Here is a 24,855-nt window from a genome sequence, read left to right as displayed (position 1 = left end):
AGGACTCTGCTGTGCTGGTTGTCATGGTGCTGGATGAGGGGAAGTTTCTGTGTGGGGTCAGGAGGGGTTTACAGGGTGGATGTAGCAGAGCAGCGTGTGTACAAGGTGTACGGAGCGGAGCCGTGTGTGTACGAGGTGTACGGAGCGGAGCCGTGTGTGTACGAGGTGTACGGAGCGGAGCCGCGTGTGTACGAGGTGTACGGAGCGGAGCCGCGTGTGTACGAGGTGTACGGAGCGGAGCCGCGTGTGTACGAGGTGTACGGAGCGGAGCCCTGTGTGTACGAGGTGTACGGAGCGGAGCCGCGTGTGTACGAAGTGTACGGAGCGGAGCCGTGTGTGTAAAACATGACAGGTCGTGTGAAGGGGCCGTACAGTCACATAATAGAAAACATTAGCAGAATTGCCGTCTTTTTGTACATCCTACCTCACAAACAGCAGAATAAAAAGTGGTTAATAACAAGTCCTACATGTCCCCCAAACTACTCTGCTAAATCCCCTCTGGCTCCGTGGCCGATGGTTCGGGGGCCCTGATGGTTATTATTCACTTTGCATCTATAATATAAGGTGAAGCCACAAGACCCCTGCAGCCTAGTGCTAAGACTGTCAGAGACCCCCAGAGCCACAAGACCCCAGCAGCCCAGTGCTGAGATTGGCAGAGACCCCCAGAGCCACAAGACCACTGCAGCCCAGTGCTGAGACTGGCAGAGACCCCTGGAGCCACAAGATCACTGGAGCCCAGTGCTGAGACTAGCAGAGACCCCAGAGCCAAGACCCCTGCAGCCCAGTGCTGAGACTGATGGAGACTCCCGGAGCCACAAGACCACTGCAGCCCAGTGCAGAGACTGACGGAGACCCCCGGAGCCACAAGACCACTGCAGCTCAGTATAGATACTGACGGAGACCCCCGGAGCCACAAGACCCCTGCAGCCTAGTATAGATACTGACAGAGACCCCCGGAGCCACAAGACCCCTGCAGCCTAGTGCTAAGACTGGCAGAGACCACCAGAGCCACAAGACCCCTGCAGTCCAGTGCTGAGACTGGCAGAGACCCCCCCCCGAAGCCACAAGACCACTGCAGCCCAGTACAGAGACTGACGGAGACCCCCGGAGCCACAAGACCCCTGCAGCCTAGTGCTAAGACTGCCTGAGACCCCCAGAGCCACAAGACCCCTGCAGCCCTGTACTGAGACTGGCAGAGACCCCCAGAGCCACAAGACCACTGCAGCCCAGTGCTGAGACTGACGGAGACCCCCGGAGCCACAAGACCACTGCAGCCCAGTGTAGAGATTGAAGGAGACCCCTGGAGCCACAAGACCCCTGCAGCCTAGTCCTAAGACTGGCAGAGACCCCAGAGCCACAAGACCCCTGCAGCCCAGTGCTGAGACTGGCAGAGACCCCCAGAGCCACAAGACCACTGCAGCCCAGTGCTGAGACTGGCAGAGACCCCCCGGAGTCACTAGACCCCTGCAGCCTAGTGCTAAGACTGACGGAGACCCCCGGAGCCACAAGACCTCTGCAGCCCAGTGCTAAGACTGATGGAAATCCCCGGAGCCACAAGACCCCTGCAGCCCAGCGCTGAGACTCGCAGAGACCCCCAGAGCCACAAGACCACTGTACCCAGTGCTAAGACTGGCAGAGACCCCTGGAGCCACAAGATCACTGGAGCCCAGTGCTGAGACTCGCCGAGACCCCCAGAGCCACAAGACCACTGTACCCAGTGCTAAGACTGGCAGAGACCTCTGGAGCCACAAGATCACTGCAGCCCAGTGCTGAGACTGATGGAGACTCCCGGAGCCACAAGACCACTGCAGCCCAGTGCTACGACTGGCAGAGACCTCCAGAGCCACAAGACCCCTGCAGCCCAGTGCAGAGACTGAAGGAGACCCCCGGAGCCACAAGAACACTGCAGCCCAGTATAGATACTGACGGAGACCCCCAGAGCCACAAGACCCCTGCAGCCTAGTATAGATACTGACGGAGACCCCCGGAGCCACAAGACCCCTGCAGCCTAGTGCGAAGACTGGCAGAGACCACCAGAGCCACAAGACTCCTGCAGTCCAGTGCTGAGACTGTGTGTTCCTTGCACATACATGCAGGCTGGCCATGGATTCAGTGCTGAGACTGGCAGAGACCCCCCCCCCGAAGCCACAAGACCACTGCAGCCCTGTGCTGAGACTGACGGAGACCTCCGGAGCCACAAGACCACTGCAGCCCAGTATAGAGACTGACGTAGACCCCCGGAGCCACAAGACCCCTGCAGCCTAGTGCTAAGACTGCCAGAGACCTCCAGAGCCACAAGACCCCTGCAGCCCTGTACTGAGACTGGCAGAGACCCCCAGAGCCACAAGACCACTGCAGCCCAGTGCTGAGATTGGCAGAGACCCCCCCGAGCCACAAGACCACTGCAGCCCAGTGCTGAGACTGACAGAGACCCCCGGAGCCACAAGACCACTGCAGCCCAGTGCAGAGACTGAAGGAGACCCCTGGTGTCACAAGACCCCTGCAGCCTAGTGCTAAGACTGATGGAAATCCCCGGAGCCACAAGACCCCTGCAGCCCAGTGCTGAGACTCGCAGAGACCCCCAGATCCACAAGACCACTGCAGCCCAGCACTGAGACTGGCAGAGAAGCCCGGAGCCACATGACCACTGTACCCAGTGCCAAGACTGGCAGAGACCCCTGGAGCCACAAGATCACTGGAGCCCAGTGCTGAGACTAGCAGAGACCCCAGAGCCAAGACACCTGCAGCCCAGTGCTGAGACTGATGGAGATTCCCGGAGCCACAAGACCACTGTACCCAGTGCTAAGACTGGCAGAGACCCCTGGAGCCACAAGATCACTGGAGCCCAGTGCTGAGACTAGCAGAGACCCCAGAGCCAAGACACCTGCAGCCCAGTGCTGAGACTGATGGAGATCCCCGGAGCCACAAGACCCCTGCAGCCCAGTGCTGATACTCGCAGAGAACCCCGGAGCCACAAGACCACTGGAGCCAAGTGCTGAAACTGACAGAGACCCCCGGAGAAACAAGAACATTGCTGCCCAGTGCTAAGACTGACGGAGACCCACGGAACCACAAGACCCCTGCAGCCTAGTGCTAAGACTGGCAGAGACCCCAGAGCCACAAGACCCCTGCAGCCCAGTGCTGAGACTGGCAGAGACCCCCAGAGCCAGAAGACCACTGCAGCCCAGTGCTGAGATTGGCAGAGACCCCCGGAGCCACTAGACCCCTGCAGCCTAGTGCTAAGACTGACAGAGACCCCCGGAGCCACAAGACCTCTGCAGCCCAGTGCTAAGACTGATGGAAATCCCCGGAGCCACAAGACCCCTGTAGCCCAGTGCTGAAACTCGCAGAGACCCCCAGAGCCACAAGACCACTGCAGCCCAGCACTGAGACTGGCAGAGAAGCCTGGAGCCACAAGACCACTATACCCAGTTCTAAGACTGGCAGAGACTCCTGGAGCCACATGATCAGTGGAGCCCAGTGTTGAGACTAGCAGAGACCCGAGAGCCAAGACCCCTGCAGCCCAGTGCTGAGACTGATGGAGACTCCCGGAGCCACAAGACCACTGCAGCCCAGTGCTACGACTGGCAGAGACCTCTAGAGCCACAAGACCCCTGCAGCCTAGTATAGATACTGACAGAGACCCTCGGAGCCACACGACCCCTGCAGCCTAGTGCTAAGACGTGGCTCTGGGGTCTCTGCCAGTCTTAGCACTGGGCTGCAGGGGTCTTGTGGCTCTGGGGTCTCTGTCAGTATCTATACTAGGCTGCAGGGGTCTTGTGGCCCCCAGAGCCACAAGACCACTGCAGCCCAGTGCTGAGACTGGCAGAGACCCCCCGGAGCCACTAGACCCCTGCAGCCTAGTGCTAAGACTGACAGAGACCCCCGGAGCCACAAGACCTCTGCAGCCCAGTGCTAAGACTGATGGAAATCCCCGGAGCCACAAGACCCCTGCAGCCCAGCGCTGAGACTCGCAGAGACCCCCGGAGCCACTAGACCACTGCAGCCCAGTGCTAAGACTGGCAGAGACCCCTGGAGCCACAAGATCACTGGAGCCCAGTGCTGAGACTAGCAGAGACCCCAGAGCCAAGACCCCTGCAGCCCAGTGCTGAGACTGATGGAGACTCCCGGAGCCACAAGACCACTGCAGCACAGTGCTACGACTGGCAGAGACCTCCAGAGCCACAAGACCACTGCAGCCCAGTGCTGAGACTGATGGAGACCCCCGGAGCCACAAGACCACTGCAGCCCAGTGCTGAGACTGATGGAGACCCCCGGAGCCACAAGACCACTGCAGCCCAGTGCTGAGACTGATGGAGACCCCCGGAGCCACAAGACCACTGCAGCCCAGTGCTGAGACTGATGGAGACCCCCGGAGCCACAAGACCACTGCAGCCCAGTGCTGAGACTGATGGAGACCCCCGGAGCCACAAGACCACTGCAGCCCAGTGCTGAGACTGATGGAGACCCCCGGAGCCACAAGACCACTGCAGCCCAGTGCTGAGACTGATGGAGACCCCCGGAGCCACAAGACCACTGCAGCCCAGTGCTGAGACTGATGGAGACCCCCGGAGCCACAAGACCACTGCAGCCCAGTGCCAAGACTGTCGGAGACCCACGGAGCCACAAGAACACTGCAGCCCAGTGCTGAGACTGGCGGAGACCCCCGGAGCCACAAGACCACTGCAGCCCAGTGCAGAGACTGAAGGAGACCCCTGGAGCCACAAGACCCCTGCAGCCTAGTGCTAAGACTGGCAGAAACCCCAGAGCCACAAGACCCCTGCATCCCAGTGCTGAGATTGATGGAGACCCCCGGAGCCACAAGACCCCTGCAGCCCAGTGCTGAGACTCTCAGAGAACCCCGGCGCCACAAGACCTTTGGAGCCAAGTGCTGAAACTGACAGAGACCCCAGGAGACACAAGAACATTGCAGCCTAGTGCTAAGACTGACGGACACCCACGGAGCCACAAGAACATTGCAGCCCAGTGCTGAGACTGGCGGAGACCCCCGAAGCCAGTCAAAGTGCTCACCACACATCTAGATAAGTTGGTCAATTTTTAACCCTTATAACTTCCTAATAAAAAAAAATTTGGTTCCAAAATTGTGCTGATGTAAAGTAAACATGTGTGAAATGTTACTTATTAAGTTTTTTGTGTGCCGTATCTCTGTGATTTAAGGGCATAAAAATTCAAAGGTGGAAAATTGCAAAATTTTCGCCAAATTTCCATTTTTTTCACAAATAAACGCAAGTTATTTGAATGAAATTTTACCACTAACATGAAGTACAATATGTCACGAGAAAACAATGTCAGAATCACCGGGATCCTTGGAAGTGTTTCAGAGTTATTACCTCATAAAGGGACAGTGGTCAGAATTGCAAAAATTGGCCCGGTCATGAACGTGCAAACCACCCTTGGGGCTTAAGGGGTTAAATAGTCTCCTGATCAGTCGCCTTTGGTGAGGACGATGAAGCCCGTAGAAATAAGAGGCTTGGAGAGTGAGTGTGTAAACATCACCTCACCCTATATACTGAGATGTGGTGTAAATGTTTTTTCTATTAGTCACCTACTGACTAACCTTCAGGGGATGAATTATAGGTATAGTTTTACATTTGGAATTAATAAAGTTTAGTTTTATCCTTTTGTCAGCAAACATGAGGAATGACAAGAGACAACTCATTTAAGAAGATTCTATTTTGGTTAAAACTATTCCAACATTATGAATATAAAAAAGTCTTCTCCCCTATGTGACATCTCTGATGTTTATTAACACTTGATTTCCAAGTAAAATATTTCCCACATTAAGAAAATGAAAAAGGTTTCTCCTCTGTGTGACTGCTCTGATATCTAAGAAGAATCTGGTTAAAATATTTCCCACATTCTGAACAGGAAAAAGGTTTCTCCCCTGTGCATGTTCTCTGGTGAGGTGGCTCAGTGGTTCGCACTGCAGCCTTGCAGTGCTGAAGTCCTGGGTTCAACTCCCACCAAGGACAACATCTGCAAGGAGTTTGAATGTTCTCCCCGTGTTTGCGTGGGTTTCCTCCCACATTCCAAAGACATACTGATAGGGAATTTACATTGTGAGCCCCATTGGGGACAGCGATGATAATGTGTGCAAACTGTAAAGGGCTGCGAAATATGTCAGCGCTATATAAAAAAGAAAGATTATTATTATTAGTAAGATTCCATTTCTGGTTAAAACATTTCCCACATTATGAACAGGAAAAATGGCTTCTCTGATGTGATCAAGATTTATTTTCCATTTAACATGAAAAAAGTTTCTCCCCTGTGTGAGTTCTCTGGTGCCTAACACAATCTGATTTAGTGCAAAAACATTTCCCACATTCTGAACAGGAAAAAGGCTTGTCCCCTGTGTGAGTTCTCTGGTGTCTAGCAAAATATGATTTATGTGAAAAACATTTCCCACATTCTGAACAGGAAAAAGCCTTCTCCCCTGTGTGAGTTCTATGGTGATTAACCAAATCTGATTTCTGGTTAAAACATTTCCCACATTCTGAACAGGAAAAAGGCTTCTCCCCTGTGTGAGTTCTATGGTGAGTAACTGATTGTGATTTCCAGTTAAAACATTTCCCACATTCTGAACATGAATAAGGCTTCTCCCCTGTGTGAGTTCTACGGTGCTTAACCAAATATGATTTCAGTGTAAAACATTTCCCACATTCTGAACAGGAAAAAGGCTTCTCCCCTGTGTGAGTTCTATGGTGATTAACCAAATCTGATCTCTGGTTAAAACATTTCCCACATTCTGAACAGGAAAAAGGCTTCTCCCCTGTGTGAGTTCTATGGTGATTAACCAAATCTGATCTCTGATTAAAACATTTCCTACATTCTAAACAGGAGAAAAGCTTCTCCCCTGTGTGAGTTCTTTGGTGTGCAAGAAAACGTGATTTCCATATAAAACATTTCCCACATTCTGAACATGAAAATGACTTCTTTGCCTTAGGCGCAGTTTGTTTTTTATTGCCTCTTTTGTGACTTTGATTTTCCTTAGTAGTCGGTAATGAATCAGAAGATGGGACCTGTTCCATAGGATCAGATGACAGATCTTTGCTGTGAATGGATGATGATATATCTGGAGTAATAGTAATCACTTCAGTTGTATCTTGTAGGATCTCAAGATCATCAGATTTCAAAATTGAAGATGTCAGCTGTCCCTCTGATCTCCTGGTACAGTCATCTGCTAAGATACAAAAAACAATTATTATTTATTAATAAAATATCCTTGAGTTTTATATTTTTGAACATTTCTATTTAAACTGTCCATAAAAATGGCAAGCTACGTGAAAGCTTTAATTATTTACCAAGACAATGACAGTTCACAGTCTAATAGAAAACCTTGTTGGATGAACCAGTAGTGTGCGGTGTTCAACTGTTTGTTCATTCTGCCTCCCAAATATCGAATATAAAGAAGCCAATCAATGTTATGTAGGTGAAAATAATACCAATTCTCATCTCACAAAAAACAAGTCCCCACTCAGGTCCATCATCTGTCAATGGAAAACAGAGGTTCCCGCACTATTAGTGGCTCAAAGGTTCTTGAAAAGGAACAAGGTTTCTATAAACCAATCCAGCAAAATCCGCTCTCACTTCGGAGTCTTGCAGTGTGCGCAAACAACATGTAGGATCCCTGTATTTAGCAATATTATAGTGAGAAGAATCCACTTAAATTGCGGTGTCTCCTGGAGCACAATCTGGGCACTATGTGCTGGGTAAGAAAATGGCAAATGTGTAATTTTCACTCTACAACATCCACTGTGTGTTAATTTCCGGAAAGTGGCCGTGGAGTCAAAACATTCAGTCCTCCTACACACGTGGTCAAAGTTGTTGATACCCCTCGTTTAATGACAGAAAAACCCACAATGGTCACAGAAATAACTTGAATCTGACAAAAGTAATAAATAAAAAATCTATGAAAATTAACAAATGAAAGTCAGACATTGCTTTCCAACCAGGCGTCCACAGAATTTAAAAAAGTAAAACTCATGAAATCAGCGTGGACAGAAATGATGGTTCCCTTAACTAAAATATTTTGTTGCACAACCTTTTGAGGCAATCACTGCAATCAAATGATTCCTGTAACTGTCAAGGAGACTTCTGCTCCTCTCGACTGGTATTTTGGCCCACTCTTCAAGAGCAACTGCTCCAGTTGTCTCGTGTTTGAAGGTTGCCTTTTCCAGACTCCATGTTCCAGCTCTTTCCAAAGATGCTCATTAGGATTTAGGTCAGGGCTCATAGAAGGCCACTTCAGAATAGTCCAATATTTTCCTCTTAGCCATTCTTGCCTGTTTTTAGCTGTGTGTTGGGTCATTATCCTGTTGCAAGACCCATGACCTGCGACTGAGACCAAGCTTTCTGACATTGGGGAGCACATTTCTCTCTAGAGTCCCTTCATAGTCTTGAGATTTCATTGTACCCTGCACAGATTCTAGACACCCTGTGCCCAAAGCAGCATGGAAGCATGGCTGAGAAGCAATGTCTGACTTTCATTTGTTCATTTTCATAGATTTTTTATTTATTGCTACTTTTGTCAGATTAAAGTTATTTCTGTGACCATTGTGGGATTTTCTGTCATTAAACGAGGGGTACCAACAATTTTGACCACATGTGTATAGATTATAACCATCAGTGAATTAATTAATAACATGGAATCACTTTATGGGGATTTCTACTATTCTGGTTTTCTGTCATTTAGTTATATTAGGGCTTCTGCATATGGTGTGTCCAATCTCATCCGGGATCTGTTCCTGCTGTCCAGCTGGAGTAATCTGCTCCCTACTTCAGCCAATTGTAAAGTAAAGCCCCCGTTACACACTGCGATATCGCTAGCAATATCGCTGTAAAGTCACCGATTTTGTGACGTTACAGCGATATTGCTAGCGATATCGCTGTATGTGATACTTACCTCCGACCGGCTCCCCCGCTGGTTATCGCTGATCGCGCGAGAAGCTGCTGGACCATTTCTCGTCGGTCACTTCCTGCGGCGCTTCCTGCTGTGACGACGAGCGACGCGTGGAGCCGGGCGGGAGGACACAGGATCACCGCGTCTGACAGGTAAGTAGCGATCCCCGTCCCTAGCGATGTCGCTGGTGAGATCTGCCTGAGTGGCAGCTCACTAGCGACCACCCAGCGATTCACCAGCGATCCTGACCGCGTCATATCGCTGGTCGGGATCGCTGGTGAGTCGCTAGGTGTAACGGTACCCTAACACACCCTACTAAAGCGCAAAGCACATGGCCGGAATCTGCCAGATACAGCGCTGTTCTCCTCTGGTTCAGTCCTCAGTGCTCAGCTTGCGGCTTGTGTATTTGTTTCCTGCTGTGACCGTGGCCCGTTTACTGACTACTCTTGTGTCTTCTGATTCTGTATTCTGCCCTTCTGGTTCTGACCCAGGTACCTGACTATTCTTCTTGCCATCTAACTCCACAGAATAGCAGGTAACACCATGGTCCAAGCCTAGGGGTCCCAGTGTAAGTCCAGATTCCATGTAAGGGTGTTATAGGGCGATGAGCAAGGCAATCCTTGGGATATGGAAAGCAGAGAAGATAGCGCCAAGCATGTTCATGGTGGACATCTTTTGAGCTGCCAGGTGACCATGAACAGTGCTCCCAATACAATGTGTCTAGTGATGAGCGAGTATACTTGTTGCTCGGGTTTTCCCGAGCATGCTCAGGTATCCTCCAAGTATTTTGGCGTGCTTGGAGATTTAATTTTTGTCGTCTCAGCTGCATGATTTGCGACTTGCAGACAGGCTAATACATGTGGGAATTCCCTAACAAACAGGCATTCCACAAATGTATTCAAGCTGTCCAGCAGTCGCCAATCATGCAGCTGAGACGACGAAAACTAAATCTCCGAGCACATCCAAAATACTCGGAGAACCCCCGAGCAATGAGTTTACTCGCTCATCAATAATTGTCTCTGCGAATTATTCCAGCTCGATCTGCATTCAAATAGCTAAATGGCGTTCCTTCCCTTCTGAACACTGCCATGTGCCCAGGGAGTAGTGTACAACCGTATGTAGGGTAAAGTGAGAAGTTTAACAATCAGAGGATTTTGGACACTACTGTAATCAAACACTGTGACTATAGACAATAACATCTACTGAGATGATCAAACTCCACAGTCTCCATCAGTAATAAATGAGCAGCTAGTGGTGAAACCTCTCTGGGGAAATTAGAGTATGGGGCTCGGTGACCTCACAATCTAAACTATCGTAAGCTCCAATATTTTCTGTCAGATGAGTTTCATGGAGAAATATTACACATTTAAAGAGAACTGTGTATAATAGTGCAGAGCGGAGATGTCTGAAAGGGAACCTGTCAGCAGGATTGTGCTCAGTAACCTACAGACACTGTCACGTCAGCGCCGTTATACTGATTACAGTGATACCTGGTGATGAAATCCGTCTTGTGGTTATTGTGTAATCTGTATTTGTAGTTTTCAGTTAATGAGATTCTCGTGCTCTGGGGCGGGGCTGTGGGAGGAGCTGTGGGCGGGGCTTTATGTGGTGCTCTGATTACATATTCATCTGTATTAGCTTATGACAGGTCGCTGACCCCTCACTGACCTGCCCCCCATTATTACATAATGCATATAATAGCATTGATATTATTGGTGATAATGCCTATAATATTGTGGCTATTGTGAGGCTTAGAAAAAAAATTACATCCAGCAAAATGTCACCGGTGATAGCGGCGCCTGCACAGTAGCATCTATAAGTAAGAGATAGAGGCTACTGGACAGGGGCCGCTGGTGACATTTTGTTGGATGTAATTTTTTTCTAAGCCTCACAATAGCCACAATATTATAGGCATTATCACCAATAATATCAACACTATTATATGCATTATGTAATAATGGGGGCAGGTCAGTGAGGGGTCAGCGACCTGACATAAGCCAATACAGAGGAATATGTAATCAGAGCACCACATAAAGCCCCGCCCACAGCCCCGCCCACAGCCCCGCCCCAGAGCATCACATTCTACGTACGCTGTCATTTGGCTTTATAGTTTACAGATCTGAGCAGGTTACAGTCAGCGTCTCCTAATCCCAGGGGGTAGGTGGATCCTCCAGGTTGTAAGTTCTATAGAAAAGGGCTCTCAATGCCCAAAGTCATTTGAACAGTTTTGGGTGGAGGAGAATGTTGTGGTCTAGACGCAAAATGGTGATCATGGTAATACGGCCGGACTACACCACCGATAAAGCAGCCACAGCCGGTGACTGAGAGGAATCTGTGACTTCTCTGCATTCAGTGGTTACTACTCACCTGGGTAGTCATATGTGGGAATCTCCTCTTTACGCCGCTCATCATCCCTCACAAATGTCTCTGTAGTATTAATATGGGTCAGATCTTCACCCTGAAACAAATATTGTAAAAGTCACCGACAGATGGAGAAGTCCCATCTATGATCAGCTCTAATCCTGCCATCTCCACCGTTCTCATTACACAAGTATAAAACATATAATACAGGTGGATAAAACAAGACTGAGCACAAGACCTTCACAGCCGTCTACACATCATAGGGGAGATCTCCTGACACCTTCTCTCCATCTACCTGATGATCCTGAGGAGCACTGGGATCTTCTTGGTTACAGTCCTGTGGAAGAAGAGGACGGGGACATCTCTCTGGTGTTGTCCTCTTACTGGATAGATCTGGAGGAAACACATACAGGGACTGAATTCATTCTCTACATACAGATAATTATAGGCCGTGTGTATTTAGTCCTGTCTATTACCTGGAGATGTGAGGGGCTGGGGAACCTCCATTATGACGTTCTTGTACAGATCTCTGTGTCCTTCTAAATACTCCCACTCCTCCATGGAGAAATAGACAGCGACATCCTGACACCTTATAGGAACCTGACACATACAATGATACCGTCATCCCCCCCGATCCCTTCATAGTGTTACTGTATAATGTCCCAGCATTCCCAGCAGTGTCACCTCTCCAGTCAGCAGCTTAATCATCTTGTAGATGAGTTCTAGGATCTTCTGGTCATTGATGTCCTCATGGATCAGGGGGTGAGGTGGAGGCCCCGTGATTGGGCTCAGGGGTCTTCCCCATCCCTCACACACAGGGTCCTGACAGCGATCACTAGAGGTCTTCTTCACCACTGTGTAATCCTGGTTATGGAGAGACACATTAATAAATCTCACTACAGACATTTCCAGAGTCCTCACCTCTCCAGTTCTGTCCATCTGTTATTCCCATAGATAAGAATGATGTAATGTGACGTCATCAGAATCTCTCACCTCTCCAGTGAGACGGAAGAGGATCTCTAGGGTGAGGTGTAACATCCTCTCCGCCATCTTGTCTCTGTCCATATCCATCCTTGATGGGTAAATCAGGAAAATTATGTAGAAGATCTTCACTGAGAGGATCCGATATTGTAGAGACCTGAATGAGAAGAAGATGAGCCGGTGTAACATCATAAGAATCCACTTGCTGCTGTGAAAAGCAAACATGGCATCTAAGAAGGTGTGACAGAGTTTGGCTGAATGCCCCCCCGCCTCCAAGTACTCGATAGTATGGGGCGGCCGAGTTAATACGATACTTACATGCCTAATAATGGTGTCTGGGCCGCAATGTATGAAGGTCTATTAGGCCGGGCCAAAGGTAGCGTCCAATAAGTTACCTTATAACGCCCCCATACACATTAGACTAAAGTTCCATGAAAGCACTGATTTCGGGGGGTTTGGCCGACCATATAATGTATTTGGGGGCCTCCCGACAGATGATGTCAGGGCAGAGAAGGATCTGGCATCCTGAATTTCAGAGGATAATCCGTCTGTTCTTCCTGTAGATAATCCTCCTCTAGAGGAGTCTGGAGGCGACTCTCTCATACAGACCACAGGAAAGCTGGAATATTTGTGTGTATGGGGGAGTCGGGAGAGATAGCCGTCTGCCAAATGACCGCTCAGCCAACTCTGATCTCATGTGTATGGGGCCGTTAGTATTACACTGACAGGCAGTGATGATACACGGCACTACAGTAGTACAGGGCATCACCGGAGCCATCAGAGGCTTGTATGTTGTGTGATCGCACTGATCAGAGGGGTTTAAAAAAAGTTTAAAGTGGTAAAAAATATCACAGTTTCAGCAACAAGAAACATCCATCACTATATGGAAAGCAGAGTCACTGAACAATGTTAGTTACGTCACGTCCATAACTACTTTATTATACTCTATTATCCTGTACACAGTGGAGTAGATAGAAATCACAGATCACACAGCAATAGCTGGAATTGGACCCTCCAACGTAAAGAAAAAAAAAATCTCTCTCTCTATCTTTATATCTATATATATATTTGGCAGAGTCACATCTCCCGACTCTGCAGATTGCCAGGGAGTATAAATTGATGGTGTGGATTTTATTCTTCCCATTGAGCTGGCTCTTCAGGACCTGTCTTATCCTTTGATGGTATTTGGATGTTGCTGCTTTCCTTGCCTCTTTATCATGGTTACCGTATCCCTGTGGGATGCCAAGGTACTTGTAGCATGTCTGTACATCTGCTATATGACCTGCTGGTAATTTCACTCTATCAGTCTTGACAACCTTACCTCTCTTTCTTACCATCGGCCACACTTCTCCAGTCTGAAGGACATCCCGATGTCTTCACTGCAGATCCTTGTCAGGTGGATTAATGAATTGATGTCTCATTCATTTTTCGCATAGAGCTTGATGTCATCCATGTAGAGGAGGTGGCTGGTGGTGCTTCCACTCTTGAACTTGTATTCATAGACAAACTTTGTAATTAACTAACTGAGGGGCTTCAAGCCTATGCAGAACAGCAATGGGGACAGTGCATCACCTTGGCATGTGCCATATTGGAAGGTCACTTGTGCTAGTTGTCTTGAATTGACTTCTAATGTTGTTCGCCATAGCCCCATTGAGTGTCTAAGGAAGGTTCTTAATTTGCTGTTGACATTGTAGAGAGCCAAGCATTCACAGATCCATGTGTGTGGCATTGAGTCATAGGCTTTCCTGTAGTCAATCCAGGCTGTGCTGAGATTGGTCTGTCTGGATCTTGAGCGACTGCTCTATCTACAAGGAGCTGGTGCTTAGAGCCTCTGGTGTCAGTCACAATGCCTTTCTGAGCTGGATTTATGTACTGGTTCATATGGTTCTGTAGCTTGGTGGCTATGATCTCTGAGAGTTTACTTGTTGTTGTAAGGCAGATTATTGCGCAGTAGTTGGATGGAACTGTTCCTTTGTTAGGATCCTTCATGATCACCACTGTTCTTCCTTGTGTTAGCCAAGCTAGGTGGTGGCCTGCTTCTAGCTGTTGGTTCATCTGCTTTGCCATGCGTTCATGTACCGCTGTGAATTTCTTTAGCCAGTAGGTGTGAATCATATCTTGGTCAGGTGATGTCCAGCTCTTCATGTTCTTGACCCGCTGTTGGATGTCTGCTTCTGTAATGGTGACTGGTTCTTGCTCTAGGTGGTTGCTGTGTTTCATTCTCAGATCTTGCAGACACATTGCACTGGTGTTGTGCATTTTTTCCTTTTCCCATATGTTTCTCCAGTATTGTTCAGTCTCCGCTATTGGTGGAGTTGCTGCCTTTGTGCCGTTCCTCTGTAGTTGGAAGTACACTTTGGATGGTTCTTTGGAGAATAGGGCATTTATCTTCTTGGCCTCAGCTTCTCTAGTGTATCTCTATCAGGATCCTGTCAGCGCTGGCGGACCGCCGCGGCTGAGCAGGGTAGCTCACCCAGACTACGGGGGCCCTGGGGTCCGAAAGTACAGGGAAAGTTCAGACAACAGGACCTGCGATACTGAAGATAGAAAGAGGTACAAGGACCTACGATCATGTGACCACAGGGGGCGTGGCTTAGCGTCCTGTTGCAGGAGATGGCTGTAGGATTCTATTACAGGAATCCTGAAGTACCGGCTAGGGAAACTCAGGTCAGACAAACGAGGGGTCAAACACTGAGAGGGCAGCGCGGTACCAGACGAACAGACAGAGAATAGTCAGAACGTAAGCAAAGAATCATATGGGTCGCCCTCCCAGGGCCGTGGGGTACTCGGTGCCGGGCCGGTGTCAGTGGGATGTGTCACAGCAGCGGTGACCCGGACCGTGGCCCTGGGCGCCCACGTCAATGGTGAGGAATGTTGTAATGGTGGAATGTAGTCAAATGAAAAGTTCGTGACGCCACCTGTGGTGTTCGACAAGGGAGGTGTTAAGCCGACGCTGCAGACAGGTCCTCTGGGACAGATGGTGTGGTGCAGCAATGATGGTATAGCCCTCCACAGGCAGGGCTGTTGTCCCAGGGCAGTGTAGATGTGGAGACACTTAGATGGTGTAGTTTCCGGCGCAGGGGATGTAGCAGTGCTAGGCGGATGCAAGAAGGAATGGAGGACACCAGGGCATGTAGTTCCAATGCTTTACTCTCAGTTTGTTGTGCCCGCTTCTGTACCGTGTCCTCCAGGTCAGAGACTCAGTCAACCTCCATGCAAGATGGAAAGCTCCCTCCAACACTGCGCCGACTTATGTGCCTTTCCTGAACGTCTCCTCTATAGCGCCTTTTAGTGTGACGATCTCCAGTACCGTGGTACTCTGGAGTTCCTCCTGACAGAAGTTCCTAAGAATTCTACTTGTACGGCAGACAGCTGTAGCCTGCTTCGGGGACTCCCTTCTCCTGAGTCCCGGCTCTCTATCCAATTGCTGTTGTGCCCCAAGTCTTAGATGGGAGTAGTGCATTTACAGCCAACTACTCCACCGGTGTCTGCTGCAGAACCATAAGTGTCCATACAACCTCGGGGACCGGGCCCCGGCCTTGCGCTGAGAACCTATAGGCTGGGTTCTCTCTCTCTATCCCACGTCCTCTCTGTTCTCTCTACTCCTTCGTTCCGTACTTGTCTTTCTTATGGAAGCTTAGGTTTCAGTTCTACGTCTTTCTCCTTCTTTTCTTTTCCCGTGCCAGCTGGCTCAGATCACTAAGGCAGCTGCAGCACTCCTTCCTCCATCCCTTCTTCCAGGGAGCCTCACTCCTGTCTCAGTGACTTCCTACCCGACTGACCTTCTGTCAGACTCACCCTGACTGACCTGAACTCTCATCCTACACTTTCCCACTCTTTAATGTATCTTAACTCCACCCACCTACCAGCACATCCAGTGTTCCAAGCAGGGAACCACCAAAGGTGCTATGCTACCCTCTGAGCAAGGAGCCACAATGTGGTTGTGCAGAACTACCCTGTTGTGTGGGGTGCGAGTGTTGGAGCGTGGAAAGGAGTTCCCACCTTAACCGGATGGTGCGGTACGACACCTTTAAAGAGAGAGGAAGGTGCAGTACCTCTGTGGCGACTGAGCCTCAGGGGCACCACACATACACCGAGATAGCAATGCAGTACAAGAGGGGAAATCAGAGCATAATCAGGTCCAAGGCAACAGAGTCATACACAGAGATAGCAAAGCAGTACGAAGGGGACAGGCAGAACTCGTAACAGGGACAGAACCGGATCAAAACCAAACAAGCATAAAGTATCACAGTCACAAAGCACACCAGGGTCACACACTTGGCCAAGGTCTGAGTATAAGCGACAAAGAGTGAGCCCACAATGAGGCTATAAAAAGCCTCCCAGAATCTCAGAGTGAGGCTGTCCAGATTAACCTCTAAACCACCTGATCCCATGAACTCAGCAGATCATGACAATCTTCCTAGTCTTGCAGCGAGTGCTGTGAGCCTTTGTTTAGCAGTCTCTTCAGTTGGGGTCAGGCCTTTGTACTTGTCCAGCTTGGTCTTAACCTTGATCTTTACACTCTTCTGTATATCTGATAGTTGGCTGACTTCCCTTTATGGCACCTTGAGCTTTGTCTACAGTCTTCTTTTCCAAGGGGGGTACGTACCTCTGTTGTTCTTGCTGGTTGTATAGCCAAGCATTTCCATAATTGTTGAGGCAGAAGCATAGATCAGGTTATTAGTTTGAGTTATGGTAGTGGTAGGTATTTATGCAAGTGCTGCTCTATTGCCATCCTCTAGCACAGGGTTCCCCAACTCCAGTCCTCAAGGCCCACCAAGAGATCATGTTTTCAGGATTTACCTTGTATTGTACTGTCTGGTGGTCTTCCTTTTCTGAGCCTTGGCAGTCGATCTCTGGTATTGATGGTATTTAGTTTATCTAAGATCTTCTGTTTCAGACCAGCTGCAGTGCTCTCTAGTTGCAGGGTTGGATCAGGATCTTCAGGGAGTTGCACATATTGTTCTTCCAGGTCTTCATGCGGGGTGGATCAGCAGTGCAGTTGATCCATCTCAAGTTGTCATAATAGCTTTCGCTTTATGACATTTAAACATTGGGTGACTAGTTGTTTCTCAGTTAGTGGACATGCAGATCTTGTATCCATCCAGAGTTTCCTCATACGCTTCATATATCCACTCTCATTTGGTCTGCTGTTATAGTAGTATTTCATCAGATCCAAGATCTGTTGCCTTGTCTATGTATGGTTTGGTCCAGTAGCCCATTTATTATCAGATTGTCCTGGTTCCTCGGCAACTGATGCGAACCTTGTTAATCTGGGCAACGTCCCAGCTGGCATGATTCTCTTTGTTCGTGACACTCTCATTTTTATTGAGGTAGGGACCATAGTGTTATGGACCACTACTGGTATATTATGTCCAACAGGGCAGAGCCAAGATTTGAACCCCAGTTTCCCACATTGGTGGCAGTGATTTTACTAAACGCGGCACATGTAACATACTAACATAGTAACATAGTTAGTAAGGTTGAAGGGAGACTTTAAGTCCATCTAGTTCAACCCACATCCTATCCTAACTTGCCCTAACATGCTGATCCAGAGGAAGGCAAAAAAAACCCATGTGGCAAACAGTAAGCTTCACATTGGGGAAAAAAATTCCTTCCCGACTCCACATACGGCAATCAGACTAGCTCCCTGGATCAATGCAATATTAAGGAAACTAGTGATTATACCCTGTAATATTATACTTTTCAAGAAAGGCATCCAGTCCCTTCTTAAATTTTAGTAGGGAATCACTCATTACAACATCATATGGCAGAGAGTTCCATAGTCTCCCTGCTCTTACAGTAAAGAATCCGCTTCTGTGAGTATGCTTAAATCTTCTTTCCTCCAGACATAGAGGAAGCCCCTTGTCCCCGTCACAGGTCTAAGAGTAAAAAGATCATTAGAAAGGTCTTTGTACTGTCCCCGCATATATTTATACATTGTAATAAGATCACCCCTAAGCCTTCGATTCTCCAAACTAAATAACCCCAAGTGTAATAACCTGTCTTGGTATTGCAGACCCCCTAGTTCCCTAATAACCTTGGTCGCTCTTCTCTGCACCTGCTCCAGTTCAGCTATGTCTGTCTTATACACCAGAGACCAGAACTGTACACAGTATTCTAAGTGTGGTCGCACTAGTGACTTATATAGAGGTAAAATTATGTTCTCCTCATGAGCATCTATGCCTCTTTTAATGCATCCCATTATTTTATTTGCCTTTGCAGCAGCTGCCTGACACTGGCCACTAAATGTGAGTTTGTCGTCCACCCATACACCCAGGTCCTTTTCAGTGACAGTTTTGCCTAGTGTTTTACAATTAAGCACATAATTATACATCTTGTTCGTTCTACCCAAGTGCATGACCCCATTAAAGCTCATTTGCCATTTATCAGCCCAAGCTTCTAGTTTACATAAATCCTCCTGCAATATAAAATTGTCCTCCTCTGTATTGATTACCCTGCAGAGTTTAGTGTCATCTGCAAATATTGAAATTCTACTCTCTATGCCCCCTACAAGGTCATTAATAAATATGTTAAAAAGAAGCGGGCCCAAAACTGACCACTGTGGTACCCCACTACTAACCGCGACCCAGTCCGCGTGTGCTCCATTAATAACCACTCTTTGTTGCCTATCCCTGTATTACCGGCTTCTATTATATCTTTTAACGAATGTTACCGACTTTTTCCGATCTTAAGGAAAATCCTCATGTCACCAATAATGAATCAGAATGTACCATATTCGTGCCAAATTTATGTTTGGCAATCGTTTTCCAAACATATTCGCTCATCTATAATTTTGGCCACCACAACCTGCTACACAAAATAGAAAAACCCACTCAGTCTGGAGGCATTTACAGTCCACCACAACCCTAGTATAATGACCCCTACCAGCCACACATTCCATATGAGAGTCCCAACAGCTCTTCTTTTAATAGGTGTGAGGTAGCGCTATCATGTAAGTAGGGGATCACTCGCTTGCAGCCACAAAACCAGATCTGGCACAGGGTTTTTCATAAAACATCGTAGTTCATGCGGTTTATTCCTCCATCATAAACCTACAGAAGCAAAATAAAGTTCCTTTATGCAGCATAGCGTCCATTATACAGGCTCTTCAGCCTCAGTGTTATCTCACCCACGTCAGGGTCACTCATGGTTCCTTCACGTTCATGCGGCAGACGTCTATTCCCTCCAGGGAATTACCAGGCACATGCAGCCATTAACACAGCATTCACTTGCTGTCAGAAGGCAGCCCCCATCTCTCAGACAGGTCCCAGCATTCACCCCATGTGACCTACCCTGGCCACATTATATGGTCCATAGCCACGCCCACCGGGTCACATGACTATGACCTCATCACAGGTCCTTCACACACTCACATAGTCTTTTACAATAGGGTTCTTAAACACACCACCTGGGTGGGTTTGTAGGTAACCAGGCCCCCCCATCTCTCTAGTTACCTGGAGACTTCTCCCTGTGGCCTTGAAGCAACACCTCAGCAATGTCCTTGCTGATCAACAAGCATACATAAGTCTCCATCTCAGTTCCACCCACCTTGAGATACATAACCGTCCTTCAGGATTCAGCCACTCATGCTCGCTCTTGGGACATCCACAGAGCACCCCCTAGCGGACACAGTGGTTACTACACCACATAGGATACCTCCAAAATTCCTGATATTTGACCAATCCCACACCCCACGAGCCCTCTCAATTCATAGGCATCATATCAACCGAGTGGGCTACCTTTATGGATGATACACTCCTGCCTATCCAACTATCGTATGGTATATATCTCATAGATCCTGGGTTCATTAGTATCTGCATCAAGAATGAGGATAAGTGAGTATTTATTAATTAACTGTCGGTGGTCGGAGGTAGTCAGTGAGGTGGATGGTACCATATTGGGCATGTACTGGGCAGTACTGTGGGAACATTAGAAAGTGGGGGGATGGCAGTACTGTGGGAACAATATACTGTGTGTGGGAGGATGCCAGTCCTGTGGAAGCATTATCCTGTGTATGGCAAGCTGCTAATGTGGAATCAAAATACTGTGTGTGGTGGGATGGTGATACTGAGAGAAGATTATACTGTGTGTGGTGGGATGGTGATACTGTGAGATTATACTGTGTGTGGTGGGATGGTGGTACTATGAGAAGATTATAATGTGTGTGGTGGGATGGTGATACTGTGAGAAGATTATACTGTGTGTGGGAGGATGGTGATACTGTGAGGTTATACTGTGTGTGGTGGGATGGTGATACTGTGAGAAGATTATAATGTGTGTGGGGGGATGGTGATACTGTGAGAAGATTATACTGTGTGTGGGGGGGATGGTGATACTGTGAGAAGATTATACTGTGTGTGGTGGGATGGTGATACTGTGAGAAGATTATACTGTGTGTGGTGGGATGGTGATACTGTGAGAAGATTAAACTGTGTGTGGTGGGATGGTGATACTGTGAGAAGATTATACTGTGTGTGGTGGGATGGTGATACTGTGAGAAGATTATACTGTGTCTGGTGGGATGGTGATACTGTGAGATTATACTGTGTGTGGTGGGATTGTGGTACTGTGAGAAGATTATACTGTGTGTGGTGGGATGGTGGTACTATGAGAAGATTATAATGTGTGTGGTGGGATGGTGATACTGTGAGAAGATTATACTGTGTGTGGTGGGATGGTGATACTTGTTAAATATTAATAATCCGTTAATTTCTTATAAGACCCAGTTCTGTACATTGCTTTAGCTTACACGACATAGGCTATTTTTAAGCTTGGCTCATGGTAGAAAGACAGCTCCATATATGTAGAGACCATGTGCTTTAGGAGACGTATATAATTCATGGCTAACTGTAGAGGTCGCTCTCTTCTTCCCTCACCATCATGAGAGACAGACGCAAGATGACATGACATGACATAACAGCTGGCGATGTGAGAAGCCGAACTGAGACACAGCAGCCATTTGCTATTCAGGATCTCGGAGAGAAGAAGAATACATGTTGCTTTTGCCATGAGGGATCTCAGAACATGATCTAATGGACAATTTCTCTTTCACCTATTTTTATTCACCTGTTTTTCTGTAATAACCTTTCTTTGATGGAAGAATCCAAATAAATCACTATATTTTTATCTGGTAACTAGTCCTGAGTATTTTACAGGATATGCATTATTTTACATTGGAGAGCCAGCCAGATCTGAATTTTTGTACTTTTTTGCGGATTTCCCTCAACTTGCACACGGGGGATTGGACTTTGCTAACGTCAAATCATATGTGCAAGTTATCGGGAATTCCACTACTTACAAGAATCACATGGAACCTAGAAGTAAGAAGTACCAGATAGATTGAGAAGTACTACAAGTGCCAAAAGTACCAGACCTAAGCCAGACGTGTGAAGACAGGAACCCAGCGTTGTCCATCAAAGGAGCTGAGACATTTCAAGGTAAGATAAAATGGATGTCATTAATTGTCTTGCTAAGCAGAGTAAATTGAAATTTAAGTCTGTAGACAATTCTAATTCAGAAGTTTTATGGTTAAGTTTATATGCCGAGTGTGAACTCGAGAATCAGAGGTTAGATTCTAAGTTTTTCAATAGAGAAAGAGAGAGATTAAAAAATATTCTACAGATGGTAGATATATTTCATAGATCTGTGTCAGAGAAATCTAAAAATGATTGTGTAGAGGATAGTGATATTCCCGAGATTCACTGTAATGTGGAGAAACAGTTACAAGTAGCAGTCATTGAAGGTGACCTTGCAGACGTGGAACAAGATGGAGACGTAGGAGGAGACTTCAGAACTGACGTAGAGGACGTACAAGGGAAAGACGTACCACTAAAAATAGAAGACTCACAGGCCCAAACCCGAAATAGCGTGAGGAAGAATTTGATAAAAATATGCCAAATAATTCCTGCTTATGACAACAAAATAGATGTTTATAGAAACTCTGAGATCTTTGAAAGTTGTTCTGATAACTTTGATTTATCTAACGAGGAGAAGAATCAGTTGTTCAAAATGTGGATCCCTGTAAATTTTGCTAGGAGATTGTCTTTAAAGTTATCTGGTGAAACACATGAGAATTTAACTGATAAGGACAGATTAAAAATTCTCATTTTTTGTTCATCAAATGAAAATCATCCAGATATTGATATTCTTCAAAAATTAAGGATTGGTCGGAAGGAATGTATTTTTACGTTCATGTCCATATATGAACGTTTGTACAAAATGCTGAGTGAGAATGTCAAAACACCGTCCCTCATAAGGAGTTTTGTAAGCAAATTTTGGTTTCTAAATCCTGCATCTCGTGTTATTGCGTCACAAAAAGATTCTTTGTTTGAATGTGCGCAATTCCTTGATTTCGCCAGAAAACACGAGAATCGTGAGAGGAAAGTAAATTGTGCTAATTTTGGGAAGACAGGCAGAGTAAAATCTTATCAGAAGCCTGTATTAGCAAAACCTTCTAAAATGAGTTTTCCCCAAAATCAAATCTACGAAGAAAGAAAAAGAAAATCACATGTTTGTTATAAACCATATGGAATGATGCAAAAGAACACCGAAAAGACACAAATTGAATTAAGAAAAATGATGAGTTCTGATTTTCTTTCTGTAACAAAGATGGCCGAATTTAACAGACAGAAGCAGGTGGTGAGTGACATCATGGCCTGTAAACTGAATACTCTGCTCCAAGAATCTATCAGCTTTAAAATGGCAAGAACCTTTCAGGATATTTTTTGCAGAGAAATAAGTATGGGTGTAGGAATTGGTTAGAAAAAGTAATATATATTGTGTAACAGTGTTATACAATTAGTGAGTTATAGAGTATAATCCTGTAGTTTTATGGTTTGTGGATATATACATAGTCATACAGTATATATAGAGTGTTTGTAGAAGTAGAAATAGTAGAACTGTATTTTTTTAATGAAAATTAAAATCTACATCAGTAATAATATTTAGAATATGAATATGATATTAACCTTATTTTTTATGTTTCCTTAGAATTTTCATTTCAAAGCAGGACTTAATCGAGAAAAATTCTCTTCCAAGGATTTATGCCTTTATTTACACAGGATGTTGCAATAATTGCATGATTTTATATATCTAACCCTTAAAAGGAAATAACTAATTGCTTTTTAAAATGTTCTGGGTGTGTGTTTTTTTTTTTTTACTGCATGGTTTGAATGACAACCACAGCAGGGGAATTTGAACCTTGTTCTAATAATACAAGTATACCAGTATACTATGTCCCTGTTCCTTAGGAAAAGAATTTTAAAGCTTTTCTCAACTTTTGCAAAGCAATGGAATTTTTTCCAGGCCTAAATGTCAAGTATAGCTATACATATATATTTATGTCATGTGTATTTGGGGAATATTCAAAGAAATATTAAGAGACTAAATTGAAATAGTTTACAATGCATTGATAATTAGGATAATTTGGGTTAAAATACGTGTATTAAAGTTAATATGTGACACAGTCTGAGTGACAGTGACTGAGTGTATGAGCAGCTGCTGAGCGAGTAATGTGATATGTTTGTGAGACCTCAGGATCCTGAATGCATGAGAGAAAAAAAAAAAAACCCCAAAGCTTTTATCTTTAGGAAATTAGAATATTAAGATACATAATGAAATATTATCTACACAACATATATTTCTATATTTCTATAGTAATTATTATTTCTTGATTTAGTTAATTGTGGATAAGTGCAATCGCACAACAAAATAGAAAATAGTTTAGGAAGAAAATCTATTCTTTCCTTATCAGCTTTAGCTCTTTTAAACAGGCACCAGCACAGAGCCTGGTATTCACCAGCTGCATCTGGGAATAGTGGACCTTCCTTCTCTGTCCAAGTGTGTTACATTTAAATTAATTTTTCCAAAGGATAATTTTATGATATTCAAATTAATTTTGATGGTTACACATCTTCAGACAAATAATGGTATAAGCAAGTATAAATTCACATAATTTCTACATTAATTATTTTTAATTTTGGTTTTGATAAATGAATTATTTCATGAAACAATATTTTTTGGTATTAAGGGAGAAATATGTTTTTTATCCTGACTACATAATCACATTTGATTAATACCTCTTCTTCACACATTTTAATGGGAAAAAAAAAAAAAAAATATTAATAAGGTACAATGGTATAAGTATTGGGTATAATAACAAGTATTATAAAGAGTCATTTCTTTACACTAAGAGGAATTATATGCAAAGTTGCATGATTTGAATATTTTGATAACACAAGTTTATGACAATTATGAAATAATCCAGATCATGGAAATATTAAGGGTGTATGTTACTGAAGACATAACTACTCTGCATCAACATAAAGGCCTTATTCTTATTTTTATTTTTATTCTTATTTTTCATTATTTTTAATTCTTTCACCAATATTTAGTAAAGTAATATCTACTGAGAATATTGCTTCATTAAATATAGCAATTATATGGTTCTATTACTAAGGAAAATGTTTCACTTCTGAGTTATATGCAACAATTCTTTTATTCATTCATTCGCTCACTCATATATTCTTATTTTGGTTCATGGCTATACATTCCTACATATTATTAGTATAATAAATATATTCCTTATTAAT

General features: G+C 45.8%; 1 protein-coding gene across 3 annotated transcripts in view; it reads right to left on the bottom strand.

Annotated features, from left to right (window-relative positions):
• Positions 1–5,908: 5,908 nt before the first annotated feature.
• Positions 5,909–24,855, bottom strand: part of LOC141074039 (gastrula zinc finger protein XlCGF66.1-like) — a 48,357-nt gene continuing 29,410 nt past the window's right edge. For 2 of the 3 annotated variants that reach the window (XM_073561554.1, XM_073561556.1), the window contains 6 exons: positions 12,275–12,419; positions 11,966–12,145; positions 11,758–11,881; positions 11,577–11,674; positions 11,288–11,378; positions 5,909–7,201 (listed from right to left, as the gene is read on the bottom strand). In XM_073561554.1, coding sequence (XP_073417655.1) covers positions 6,264–7,201; positions 11,288–11,378; positions 11,577–11,674; positions 11,758–11,881; positions 11,966–12,145; positions 12,275–12,352 — 1,509 coding nt within the window. In that variant the 5' untranslated portion in view covers positions 12,353–12,419 and the 3' untranslated portion in view covers positions 5,909–6,263. The remainder of the gene's footprint in view (positions 7,202–11,287; positions 11,379–11,576; positions 11,675–11,757; positions 11,882–11,965; positions 12,146–12,274; positions 12,420–24,855) is intronic. The other variant, XM_073561557.1, reaches the window with a different exon arrangement.

The sequence above is a fragment of the Dendrobates tinctorius genome, unplaced genomic scaffold, assembly GCF_039654945.1.
Source record: "Dendrobates tinctorius isolate UK_male_01 unplaced genomic scaffold, ASM3965494v1 ptg000322l, whole genome shotgun sequence".
NCBI classification, from domain to species: Eukaryota; Metazoa; Chordata; class Amphibia; order Anura; family Dendrobatidae; genus Dendrobates; species Dendrobates tinctorius.
Note: the sequence above shows the minus strand (reverse complement) of the source record. Positions and strands in the feature narration are given on the sequence as shown.